Source organism: Melospiza georgiana, chromosome 3 (assembly GCF_028018845.1).
Source record: "Melospiza georgiana isolate bMelGeo1 chromosome 3, bMelGeo1.pri, whole genome shotgun sequence".
Classification (NCBI taxonomy): domain Eukaryota; kingdom Metazoa; phylum Chordata; class Aves; order Passeriformes; family Passerellidae; genus Melospiza; species Melospiza georgiana.
In genome coordinates, this window is record NC_080432.1 from 70,355,540 (window position 1) to 70,367,687 (window position 12,148).

At 38.4% G+C, this 12,148-nt stretch overlaps 1 protein-coding gene across 1 annotated transcript in view; it reads left to right on the forward strand.

The window, feature by feature from the left end:
- Positions 1-12,148, forward strand: part of IGF2R (insulin like growth factor 2 receptor) — a 56,273-nt gene extending 44,125 nt beyond the window's left edge. The window contains exons 35-48 of the mRNA XM_058020001.1: positions 804-1,016; positions 1,955-2,104; positions 2,762-2,923; positions 3,410-3,611; positions 3,999-4,145; positions 4,278-4,512; positions 5,484-5,620; positions 6,138-6,255; positions 7,129-7,275; positions 7,696-7,880; positions 8,256-8,442; positions 9,210-9,374; positions 9,977-10,046; positions 10,464-12,148. Of these exons, the coding sequence (XP_057875984.1) occupies positions 804-1,016; positions 1,955-2,104; positions 2,762-2,923; positions 3,410-3,611; positions 3,999-4,145; positions 4,278-4,512; positions 5,484-5,620; positions 6,138-6,255; positions 7,129-7,275; positions 7,696-7,880; positions 8,256-8,442; positions 9,210-9,374; positions 9,977-10,046; positions 10,464-10,865 (2,520 nt within the window). The 3' untranslated portion in view covers positions 10,866-12,148. The remainder of the gene's footprint in view (positions 1-803; positions 1,017-1,954; positions 2,105-2,761; positions 2,924-3,409; positions 3,612-3,998; positions 4,146-4,277; positions 4,513-5,483; positions 5,621-6,137; positions 6,256-7,128; positions 7,276-7,695; positions 7,881-8,255; positions 8,443-9,209; positions 9,375-9,976; positions 10,047-10,463) is intronic.

Below are 12,148 nucleotides of genomic sequence, written 5' to 3' on the forward strand. Positions count from 1 at the left end.
ACAATAGCTCTCACTTCCATTTAGAAAAAAAGATGTTCCAATTTTTCTTTCACCAACAGGAACTGTCACATTCTCTCCTTCAGCTACACACAGTTCTGGTTTCCCTTCAGTAATACGTACCATGCTGCAATACAATCAACAATACCCAACCCCAATGTTCTCTAGCCTGTTAATTCCATTGGTGATCTATAGTGACATTCTGATCCCTTTTTTCACAGTGACCCAAGCTATTTCAGTGTGATGATATCTACGTAGTGACAATGATTATTTGTCCTGAATTTTAATGGTAATTGTATTAGTTGCTTCTTTTCCAGCATCTAAAGAAGAATAGATTTCTCAAATTCCTCATAGACTCTCAGTAGGTTTATGCAGGTTAAGAGTGTGTGAAATTGGTTCTGAGGATAGGTAGTACTCAAGCCATCAACTGCAATACACTGACTTTACATTATTATAATGTTATAACCAGGCTTGTTTGTTGGAGGTGGTGTGGATGAGGAGAGGAAGGCATGGGGCCTGATCTGGTGAAGTCATAGTGACTATGTATGCTGGTGTATGTGTGCCAGAGCTTTGTCTTGGTGTTGTTCTGATAGGGATTTCATTCCATAAGAATGTTTAAATGATCAAGGTTTTTCATATGGTGCTTAGTATCTATAGATGAGCAAAAATGATAACAGATTCTTCTTTACTTACATTTGAAACTTTTAAATGTAGCCATGCTTCTGGCCCCAGAAAGGATAAGATGTTTATCAATTAATCAAAGCTAGTAATAAAAGAATGAGAGCAATAAATGTATTTTCTTGTAGGTGAAGTGCTCAGTGATGAATGGCAGTTCCATTATTGACCTGTCTGCTCTAATCCATCGCACTGGCTATTATGAAGCATTTGTGGATGAAGATATTACAGATGTTTCTCCAGACTTCTACATCAACATTTGTGAGCCTCTCAATCCCATCAAAGATGTCAATTGCCCACCTGGATCAGCTGTTTGTATGGTTCCTGTTAATGCATCACCAATAGTAAGTACTATGCCAAGAATCACTGAAACGTGCATTTCCTTAATAGTTTAATATAGTATCCCTGCCTAGAGACCTGATTTGAACCAGAGGCCTGACAGTGGATTAAAGAAATGGAATGCAGAATCAAAGTCTCCTCTGCAAAGTTCCCTTTTATTGCTTTTCCCTATGAAGAAGTATTTTCCTATACTGAACCCCATTGGTTTTTTTTGGATGTCAGAAGATTAAATGCAGTGATAAATCTAAAAATTGCTACAGAGAATTTTTTTTCATGTAGTGGAAAAGAATTTGTGTACCCAAGTTCTGTGTGCCAAATGTGGACACTGGGAAGCAGAATGTCTTAGCCATTCTGTGGCTCAATTGATCTTGTGACAGCCTGTTGCAATTGGAAGCAGTTCTAGATGCTGGTATACTTCAAAATGTATTTAGGTCTTTCATGTAAGAACTTGACAGCTACATAAGTAGCAAGCCTGTTACAGAGGATTGACTAACTTGTCTGCATCATTACCTTGAGAGATCTAGGTTTTTTCTTTTGAGGACTTGTTTGCAAACTCTTGAAGATAGATGCAAAAAAGCTGTGATTGTTTTCAACAAATTTCCATAGTCATGTAGGGACCTTATTCCATTGTTATTGCTATTTTTAAGTGATGTTGTGATAATTTGGCACATTGATGTAAAGAAGAATCTACCTCTAAGAGGCAGAAACTCCTTGGCTTTTGTCTAGCTCAGTGAAAAACTGTTTTGAGTTGCTCAACTTATGTTTTGTTAGGATTGAAATGTAATGGCTGTTCTTTGAGTATAGATTGCAAGTTTTTGGAAGTGTAGTAGTTGTGCTCCTGTGTAAACCAAATAGATGAATCTGAATTGATCTGAATCTCTGGGCTGATCTGGAATCTAGATGTGTCCTGTAATTCTATTAATACATATTTTTGCTTGTGTAGGATATTGGTCGTGTTACTGAACCTCCCCAGTTCAATAAGGCAGCAAATGAAGTTTACATCACTTACAACAGCACTACTCCTTGTCATATAAACAATGGATTGAACTATACTTCTATTATTGTGTTTCACTGTGGCCAAGGAACTGGTCTGGTAAGACATCTATTCAACTTAGGTTGATATTGGAATGTAATGGAAAGTGGATAGTAACCAGTGTTAGCTTTGTTTAAACCTAAGTCAAGGGTTTGTTTCTCTAATGTATGGATGGACTCGCTCCAAGAAGTATAATATTTATTTTCTTGACTGGCTAAAATTTTATTGAGGGCATGAACTTTAAGCTTGAGAGTAACAGATTCTGATGATTTCAAGCATCAGATGGCACAGAAGTAATGTAATGATAACTTATTGCTGGCACTAAACTTAATGCTGTATTGCACCTCATTTAGATCCTAAAGTTTGTACTTGTACCTCAAGCCAACACAAGAATCAGTGTAACCTTACAGGTATTACTCTGAAGTGTTCCCCCTATGCGGTAACATTTTCTATAAATGTTACAGCGTAGGGGGAACTCACACACACACAACTTTAAAAAATTTGCAATTAGTTTCTTGTGTTTTGATTTTGTGTCAACACCTGGACACTAAATTGAGCTTGCATGGTGATGTGAATCTAACGCTTCTTGAATTTTTTTAATGCTTCAACAGACTGTAAAGAAGCACTGCGATTAACTACTGGAGAATTGGGAAAGTGCAGAGACAACAGCAAACTCTCCAAAAATTAAATGTGTCTTCCTGTGTTCTTTGGTTACAGGGTAAGCCAAAGATGATAAGGAGAGTTGACTGCACATTTGTGTTTGAGTGGGAAACTCCACTTGTGTGTCCTGATAAAGTGAAAACTTTGGGTTGCTCTGTGATTGATGAACAGCTACACTATACATTTAACCTGACCAGCCTTTCTGGAAGATCATTTGAGGTAATGCCTTCTTGTGGTATGACATTTATTTATATTTTTATTCATAATAACCTATTGCTATCAACATTTTAAAACTGCAGGAAGGATTTCTTTTAAGCATTCTGTGTGAGAAAAAGCTGAAACGTGCTGTGGTCAGTATTGATACTTGTTTGGCTTCCGACAGAGGGAATAATATTAGGGAGTATAACATTTTAATGTTTTCGAGAGTGAAGTTAATGGACACAGTGAGGGGTAAAGGAATGAGAAATCTTCACCTTTGACAGAATCTTGTATGAGAAAGCAGGTGTGCTGAACATATTTTATCTGTGATCCTTTGTGCTTTATCTGCAGCTTTGTCATATTAAGGAAGGCCAGACTTGATAAATTAGTTAGCTCTTCCTTCTGCAGTATGCAAATGCTGCCTGAGGCTTGGTTTTATGAAACACTCGTGTGATTTTCTAAGTACTGACTCTAGACTTGCTGTGATGCTTCTGATTGTCTACACAGGTATTTTCTGGATCCAACAATTACCATATTGGTGTGTGCAGGGTGGGCTTGCCCCAGGGAAAATGCAGAGATGGGGCAGTGTGTCTGACATCTAAAAGTGGTGTGTCATCTTTTGGAAACATAAAGGAAATGAGAATGGACTATAGCCACCAGGATGAGACAGTCATCTTGCAATACACAGGAGGTGATCGGTGCCCTCCAGGTGAGATCCAAGCAGGCCCATTCTTTATGTTGAAAATATTTTCCCCTTAAAACAGGAGGTTTTGTTGTGACAGGAAGAAGCAACCTAGATTTTACATACAGCAATAGAAACATGCAGTTTTGCTAAATCACAAGCATCGTATTAATCTGCAACATCAACATGTATCTCCTTGGAAGAGACAGTGCAACTTTTCTGTAGGCATGATTGTAGCTAATTGTATGCTACATCTGGTTTTCTAATCGGGTTTAAATTCAGTGTTTCAGTATTTCTGTTGTCTGCCACTGACTTTTCTTTAGCATTGAAGTACAGGCTTTGAATAAGGTTCTGAATACAGATATGCCTCTATTCTACTGAGTGTAGTTATGAGATTATACCTTTCCTTCTCAGTGACTGACAAGGGAGAGCTCTGTGTGTTCCCCTTCAAGTACAAAGGGAAGACCTATGAGGAGTGTATTACAGAAGGGAGGAATAAGCCATGGTGTGCTACAACTGAAAACTACCAGGGAGATGACAAGTGGGGATTCTGTAGTAGCAGTAAGTACTTCCTATACTTTATGTACAAGGGTGTTAGCTAACACAGAGATTTATCTGCACTAAAATCCATATATGCCTGCAAACCTCCTGTAAAATACACTTTTTCTTTTTTTCCAATCTTTCTGCTTATAGCAACTGCAAAAAGGGAATCTACCATTATCTTTACATGTGATGAAAATGCTGGTGTTGGGAGCCCATACCTTCTCAGTGAGACTCTTGGTTGTGCTGTGACATTTGAATGGAAGACTCAAGCTGTTTGTCCTCCCAAGAAAATGGAGTGCAAGTTTGTCCAAAAACACAGAACATATGACTTGAGAATGCTCTCTTCCCTGACAGGATCATGGATCTTTTTCCACAATGGGAACTCGTGAGTATTGAGCAACTCACAGGGAGCAGCTTACTTATCAGTAAAGTTGCAATGTGGCATAGAATTTCTATTTAGTCCCTCCTCAGTGTCTTAAACCAGTCAGTGCTTAACACTTCATATAAATGAAAAAAACTGAGAAAGGAGCCCATTTTATTGGAAGGGACTGAGTAAGCATGTTCTTCATTCTCGCCCTCTCCCTCTATTGGTAGCCCTTTTTAAAGGATGAATACATCTAAACTAAAAGCTATTTAAAAACTTTATATTTAAACTGCTATCTTAAAAATGTAATTTTGTTGTTGAAATGCTATTTTTTTTTATTCTTAAACTTGTTGAAGAAAAATCTTAATTACTTAGTTGCTTTCTTTTGACTCAAATGTACAACTTACTTTGTGATGTTTTACTGGGGCTTTTCACCCATATTCCTCAATGTATTAGCATAGTGGGAAATATGAATGTGAGGAAGTCATCAACCTCTCCAGCCTCCCTCCTCCAGCTAGGAAATAGAAATGAACTGGCAAGGATGACAGCATCTAATTCTAAACTTATGATAAACTGTGGGGTAGAAAAATGTTTCATTCACCACCTTGCCAGCAGTTCTCTGCTCTAACATGTCTGAGCTGGTATAACTCTGAGGAGATGCTGAATTTAGGGTAGTACTATAACTTTTGTAAATGAAAAAACTTCAGGATATTTCTTGACTCTTCCAATTTCTAGTCTGGACCTAGGTCAAAATGTACCAGATTAGTCACTGTTAATGAGCAGTTTTATTTTTTGCACAGTCTTTTACTTTAAAATGATAGTTAGAAGACATCTGCCAAACCTTAGTACATGTTTTAGTCCGTCAGCTAATTTGAGATTTAGTTTGTTGCAACCTGTCTAGCTTCCCACAAAGACTATAAAGTTTGTGTAGCACTTCTTCAGTTTAGCCTAAAAGAATTTTAAAGAAGTTTTGTCTTCCATGCTCTGTATAGGTACTATGTGAACCTCTGTCAGAGAGTACATGAGGGACCCACGGGCTGTTCTGAAAGAGCCAGTATTTGCAGGATAAGCAAGAATGGAGATGTCCAAGTTCTTGGACTTGTTCATACACAGAAGCTGAATGTGACAGGTAGGGTTACTTTTTCTTCCTGTGGAGAGCTAGAGGTTAAAGGTTTAAATCTTACAGCCTGGCTGATATAGTTTTTAAATTATGCTGAAGCTTTTATTTTGAAATATTTTATCAGTGAATCTTCTGTTTAAAAACGAAACCAAATGTGATGTTTAAGGCATGAGAAAACATTGAAGCAATTAAACAGTGTTGTCATTAACGATTTAAGAAATTAATTATCTATCTGAATATCAAGAAACCCTCTCATTACAGTGAGGTTACCCAAGCACTGGCACAGGCTGTCTAAAGAGGTTTTGGAGTTTGCTACCTTGGAGGTATTCAAAGGCTGTCTGGACATAGTCCTGGTCAGCTGGCCCCAAGTGACCCCACTTGAGCAGGGGGTTTGGACCAGATGACCTCCAGGGATCCCTTCCACCCTCAGCTAATCTGTGATTCTATAGTTGTGAAAGGGCAAAGGAGCAAAGGAAATTTCTGACAGCTGCTTACAAAAACTTTTTGTCACCTTTTTTTCTTCTAGGTGATACAGTATATATTAGTTATTCCAGTGGGCAAGAATGTAGGAAAAATAAGAAAGTAACAACAACAATTATAGAACTGAAATGTGCAAGAACAGTTGGCATGCCCATGCTGCAGAGGTGAGTAATAAATTTACATACCTTCATGGCTGATTTGTACCTCTCTAGTAAACCCTTAAATCTCAAGACAGGAACTCTCTGTTCTGTTGGACAGTCTCAAAAATAATCCATGGTCTGTACTTGCAAGGCATAGGGTCTTGTGGAGTTTGTGCAATTGTTAATTTTCATAAACATCATATTTTTTATTTACCCTAAAATTTCTGGGAAAAAATTTAAGCTTCTGAATTTGATCTGACAATGGCTCGGATGCTGTTGTTTTCAGTGCCAGTAGCCAGTGTCATTGTACAACCACTCTAACCTCTGTCCAAAATCCATTTATTAAAGAACATTATTAAAGAACAATCTATAGGTAAGAGATTGAGCAAATAAAGCATAGGTTATTTCTGCCTCAATACGGTGTATTTAACCAGAAGCTCTCTAAAATAAGGTATATATACATGATCACAAATACTAAGAAAACTTAAGGACTTTTGCTTCATGGCCAGAACCAGGGCATTAGCTTATACCTCTTGTCCTGCTTAAATAAAAGGCAGGTTTAACGTGCTGCAGAAAAGCAGCCTGATGTGTTTGCTAGCTGAAATACATCCATAAAACCCTTTGATACACTGTGGGAATTCTGGAATTTTCAGTAGGAAGTCCAGGTGCAGCCAAGTCTTCTAAAATCATGAAACTGCAGAAAAATCCAAGGTAATTCTTCAGGTAGTTTGTTTTTTTGAGTGCTGCTTGACTGTTTTAGCTTACTCTAGGTATGATACTTAGGCAGGACAGGAATAACCCCAACATGTGGGTTTGCAGTTGTCTTTTCCTTTTCTCAAGGTGCTAAAAACTTGTTACACTTTCCCGGAATCATCAGCTTTATCTTTTATTCGGTAGGTTTGATGAAGAAAACTGTGCTTACTACATCACGTGGGACACACGTGCAGCTTGTGCTGTGAAGCAGCAGGAGGTAGAGGTGGTGAATGGAACAGTCATTAATCCTGCAACTGGGAAAAACTTTTCTTTAGGAGATATTTATTCCAAGTGAGTAAAAAACCCCCAAACAAACCCCAAAACAGCAGAATGGTAGAACTAGTTACCTTTCTGGAGAAGATTACTAAACTGTGCCATTTATCATAGCTGCAGAGCACACCAGGTGGTTCTCACAGTCAGTAGGGTGTGTGAGCCACTGAATCACATTTTGGTCTTCATACTCTCTTAGATGGGCAGTATAACTGGAAAAATCTGCTTTCTGTGCTTGCAAAGGATTATCTTTATGCTAAATATAATCCTTATTTCTACTTCAAGGAGGAATCCACAGTCCTGCATCTTTTCTGGTTGCTGAATCACATTCAGCATTCTCTGAATCAACCAGTGATAGCATCTACCACTGCTGCCAGTCTTGGGAATAACCCCAACCTGTGAATTTAGACTTAAGAATGGATTTTTCCTGTGTTTCCTCAGGTTGTACACAGCTTCTGGTGATGTACGGACAAATGGTGATAAATATGTGTATCAAATTCAACTTTCTGGTATAACAAACTCAAGTTCCCCAGAATGCTTTGGAGCCAACATCTGCCAGGTGAAAACCAATGAGCGGCGCATTCGGAGAGTTGGTTCTGCCAGAAATGCCAAGTACTACGTTGATGGTAAGTATGTGTTCACCAGACACAATTGCTTGATACTCTGTGAATTGCTTCAGCAGAAAATGGTTCTTGGTTGACAACATCTATGCTAATCCATTTCTGTAAAGCTATTCAAAGTCTATCTAGCATAATTTAGATTTCTTCTTTTTTTTTCTTTTTTTTTTTTTGCTATGTAAGCTCAGTTGCAAATATGGCTTTAATAGGGGTTAGGGCTTGACATTTGAAGGCAGAAAGAATTGAAGTTAGAAGACTTTGATCTCCTGTTTTCATCTGTGCTCATACTGCAATGATTTCCTTTAGCTAGCTACTTTTTTTTCCAGGGTCTAGTGTTTACAGACTGTTCTCAAGGATGTAAACTATTTTTTCTTCTCATTGTAGATGATGATTTGGATGTCATATTTTCATCTGACTCCAGATGTGGTAAAGATAAAACAAAGTTTGTGTCTTCAACCATTTTCTTCCACTGCAATCCAGAAGCGAAGGAAGGCATCCCTGAATTCCTTCATGAGACAGCAGATTGCCAGTATTTATTTACCTGGTACACATCTGCTGTGTGTCCATTAATGTGAGTAGATAACTGTTTCCTGAAAGCAGCTTCTGTCAGCACTTCTCAGTGAAAGGCTCTTTTGTATGTATTTGTCACAGTGATTGGGAAAAGGGGAAAAGCTAAAAAAGGAGTAGGCTTATAGATAAATTGATGATCATGTATGCAGCATTTGGGCACATGACTACTGAATTAAAGCTTGCCAAACTGATCTGGACTTACAGCTGGAGAGGCACAATGGAATTAATGTAATTGTTTTCCCTAAGTAAAAGCTACCATAGCTGACAGAACATGCTATTGCATGTTACTGAGAGGAGCAAACAGTTTGTGGGTGAGATGTTTGGTCCCCCTTGCCTTACTGTCTGGAAAACTTTAAAGCTGTGACAAAGACTGGCCTTCCCCTCTATCTGCCCACTTCTTTAACCTGGAATGGAAAATCATTACAGGTTTTTCAGGAGCAATGAAGCATTTCTACAATTAAATATGATCAGCTAATCTACTGATTAGTGAGGGGACAGTGTTAAAAGGGGAGTGTGTCTGTATCTAGGTGCTTGCAATGTTCTTGACAGGTAGGTAGCCTCACTGTGAAAAATGGAGTGACTACTTCTGGAAGTGTTTCCTTTCTGGCTGCTAGCTTGAAAGCACAGGCAAGCTCCCCTAAATTCAGTTTGTGCAGTTGTTAGATGGGAATGACAGGATGGCATGGCATGTCTTCTTTTAATCTGATGTTTCTAATCCAGTTTAAAAAATTTATCAATAGACCTTATCTTTTCAATTTCCATTGCTAGATCAACCAATGATCCAGGAAACCATCACCAGCAGGCAGATGAGGAGACCCAAATACATAAAGGTCTTTCAAGGAGAAGCCAGGCTGTTGGTGCTGTGCTTAGTGTCCTCCTGGTTGTTCTCACTGCGTGTCTCATAATCTTGCTGTTCTACAAAAAAGAGAGGAGGTAAGAAATTATTAAGAGGCTTTAGAATTTTCTTTGTCAGGACTCTGTTTTCTGCCAGAAATGAAAGGAAAATGGTAAACTTCAGAGATTTGAATTCTGTTTTTCAGTTGGCAGGATCAGCTGTCAAACTGCTAGTTCCTTCAAATTCTCCATTACTGTCTGAAGGCCCATGTAAAGAGGGCTGGGGTGTAAAACTGAGTTGGGCTCTTGTGGGCAGCTGCTAATTAAGGAGCATAAAACACAATGACAATATTGTTAGTATTTGGTATCCCTCCACTTTCATGGAGTCAGACTAGATCCATACAACAGTGTCAGGGAAAAAGTGCAAGTCCTGCTGTTTCTCTGCTTTCCAGCTGACTTTTGGGGTTTTTCCCTTAAATGTGAAGGCCAGAGGGGTTTCAGTACAGTCAGCCTGAAGCTGTAGCAAGGGGGAAGATGTACATTATCCCAGACTGGATTTTGATATAGTGGTTCAGGGTCAGTGTGATAGTTTGTAGCTCATTTGCTGACATGCTTTATATTGATGGTAAAATTCCAGAAGAAAAGTGAGGGCTAATAAGTGGATATAGTGTTCCTAATGTAGTATTCTTTCCTTTGTTTAGGGAAATGGTAATAAACAAGATAACAAACTGCTGCAGAAGATCATCTGGTGTTTCTTACAAATACACAAAGGTAATACAGTGACAAAATCAAATTTGTTTCTTGTCAAGTTTTCATAATAAGAAGCTTTTGTTAATAAATAAATAATCCCCTCAATTCCTAACTCCTTTAGTGCATGGAAACCATATGGTGTGGCATCAGGAAAGCCACATAGCTGATGTGTATATATATATTTATATTGTGAAATGGGAAAGGAAGCTGGAGTTGAGGAAATGAAGAGCAGTCCATAAATCACCAAATAACATGTCAATGTACAAGAAGAGAGCCAAGTCTGTTTCAGCATGGTGGAAAGTGATGCTCTTGCAGTGTTTACCCTCACAGCTGCCTTAAACCAAGGCCGTGCATGTTGCGGGGTTTGATGTCTGGGGAGATCAGTGTGTGTGTCAATCTGGAGTGGCAGATGCATTCTCCTCTTTTCTTTTCTTGCAGATAAGCAGTGAAGAAGAAGCTAATGAGAATGAGACAGAGTGGCTTATGGAGGAAGTTGCAGCACCAAATCCAAGAACAGCCAAAGGAGGACAGGAGAATGGTCACATTGCTACCAAGTCTGTTACATCCGAAGCCCTTACCTCTCTCCATGTGGATGACCTGGACAGTGAGGATGAAGTGTTAACCATTCCAGATGTAAAGATTCAAATAGGAAGAGGACTAGACAAGAGCAAGCACCCACAAAAGAAGCCACACAATTTTGGCAGTGATAACAAATCTTATTTACTGAACGGCGGAAAGGAAACAAAAGCAATAGCAAAGCCAGGCCAGCATCAGGCACAGAACTCTACAAATACAGCATCGTTTCATGATGATAGTGATGAGGACTTGTTGAATATTTAATAACCCTTCTTGTGCCTAATCAAATATATATAGAGAGATTATATATAACAGGACAACATTTCCAACCAAATACGAGGACTTCAGCCTGAAAGATTTTTCTGAATTTTGCCTTTAACAAGAAACCATTGAAAAGGGAAGAAGAGAAAGATTTCTTGATTGTTTACAATGATCTGTTCAGTAATGACTGGATTTCTGACATCCAGTTGGCTGAGTTAGTTGACTCTCTCTAGCCAGGACACTTTTTTTTTTTAAGTCTCAGCATAGATGTTAAATGCTTGCTCAAAAAAGAGAAACCTTTGAAAGGAAAAGATTAAGGCTTAATGAAGCCCCTGGCTTCTGAGACTCAAGTTATCCGACTACTATAGTTTTAACTCCTTGTATTTATTGATCCTCACTACTCAGGTTTGCTTAATAGTAACTTGTTCTTCCTGCCGGCAGGGTATTCTTCTATGGGCTCACCCATTGTGAGACAAGGAAAAGTATAACTTTTGTGTGTTGGGATGATTTGATGTAAATTTTGGAACGGTCTAATTTATCCTGTAAATTTGAATATCCATTCTAATTTAAACAGATCATTGGTTCAGAGGTGTGAACTAAAAGGTACAATTCTGTATAGCTTTAGCCTGAAATGGTTGCTGTTCTTCGCATGGTATTTTATTTTTTTTGGTACTGGTTATATGACTGACTTCATCAGTATTTGCCTAAGCAGCTGACAAGCACCCAAAGAGTTTTTTTTTTTCCTTGATTATGGCTGGACTAGGCCAACTGCACAGAGAGCCAGACTCTTCAAGAACATAGAGGCAGAGTTCCTATAATACAGTCTGCACTACCCAGTTTGTCATCATAAAGAAAAACCCAAGGACTAGAGGAGCCCTAGTCTGCATAATGCCTCTCTCTGGTATTAATTTCAAGAAAATAAATCTGGGCCAATATTTTCTGATAACCTAATTTGTAGTCTGTATGCTATGATCCTGGCCATGGTCATTAATTTTAAATGTTGCTGGTAATAAATGCAAGTCAGTTTTTCTCTAGCAGTCTTGCTCCTCTCCAGGTGTTTCCTAAATGAAATTATGGACAATGTTAGGGTTTCAAAGCATTGTACAAGAACATGCCTTGGTCAGAATTTTTTGAAACTTTTTGTTGTTCCTTTTGGCTGGCTTATTCAGTTTCAACAATGGTTTCTTTTTATAAAAACTCCATTTTGAATCAAAATAGTGTAATATAAAGTATTCAGCAATTTCAATAAAAGATATGAAGTGGGTATTCCAAATCCCACATCTCAA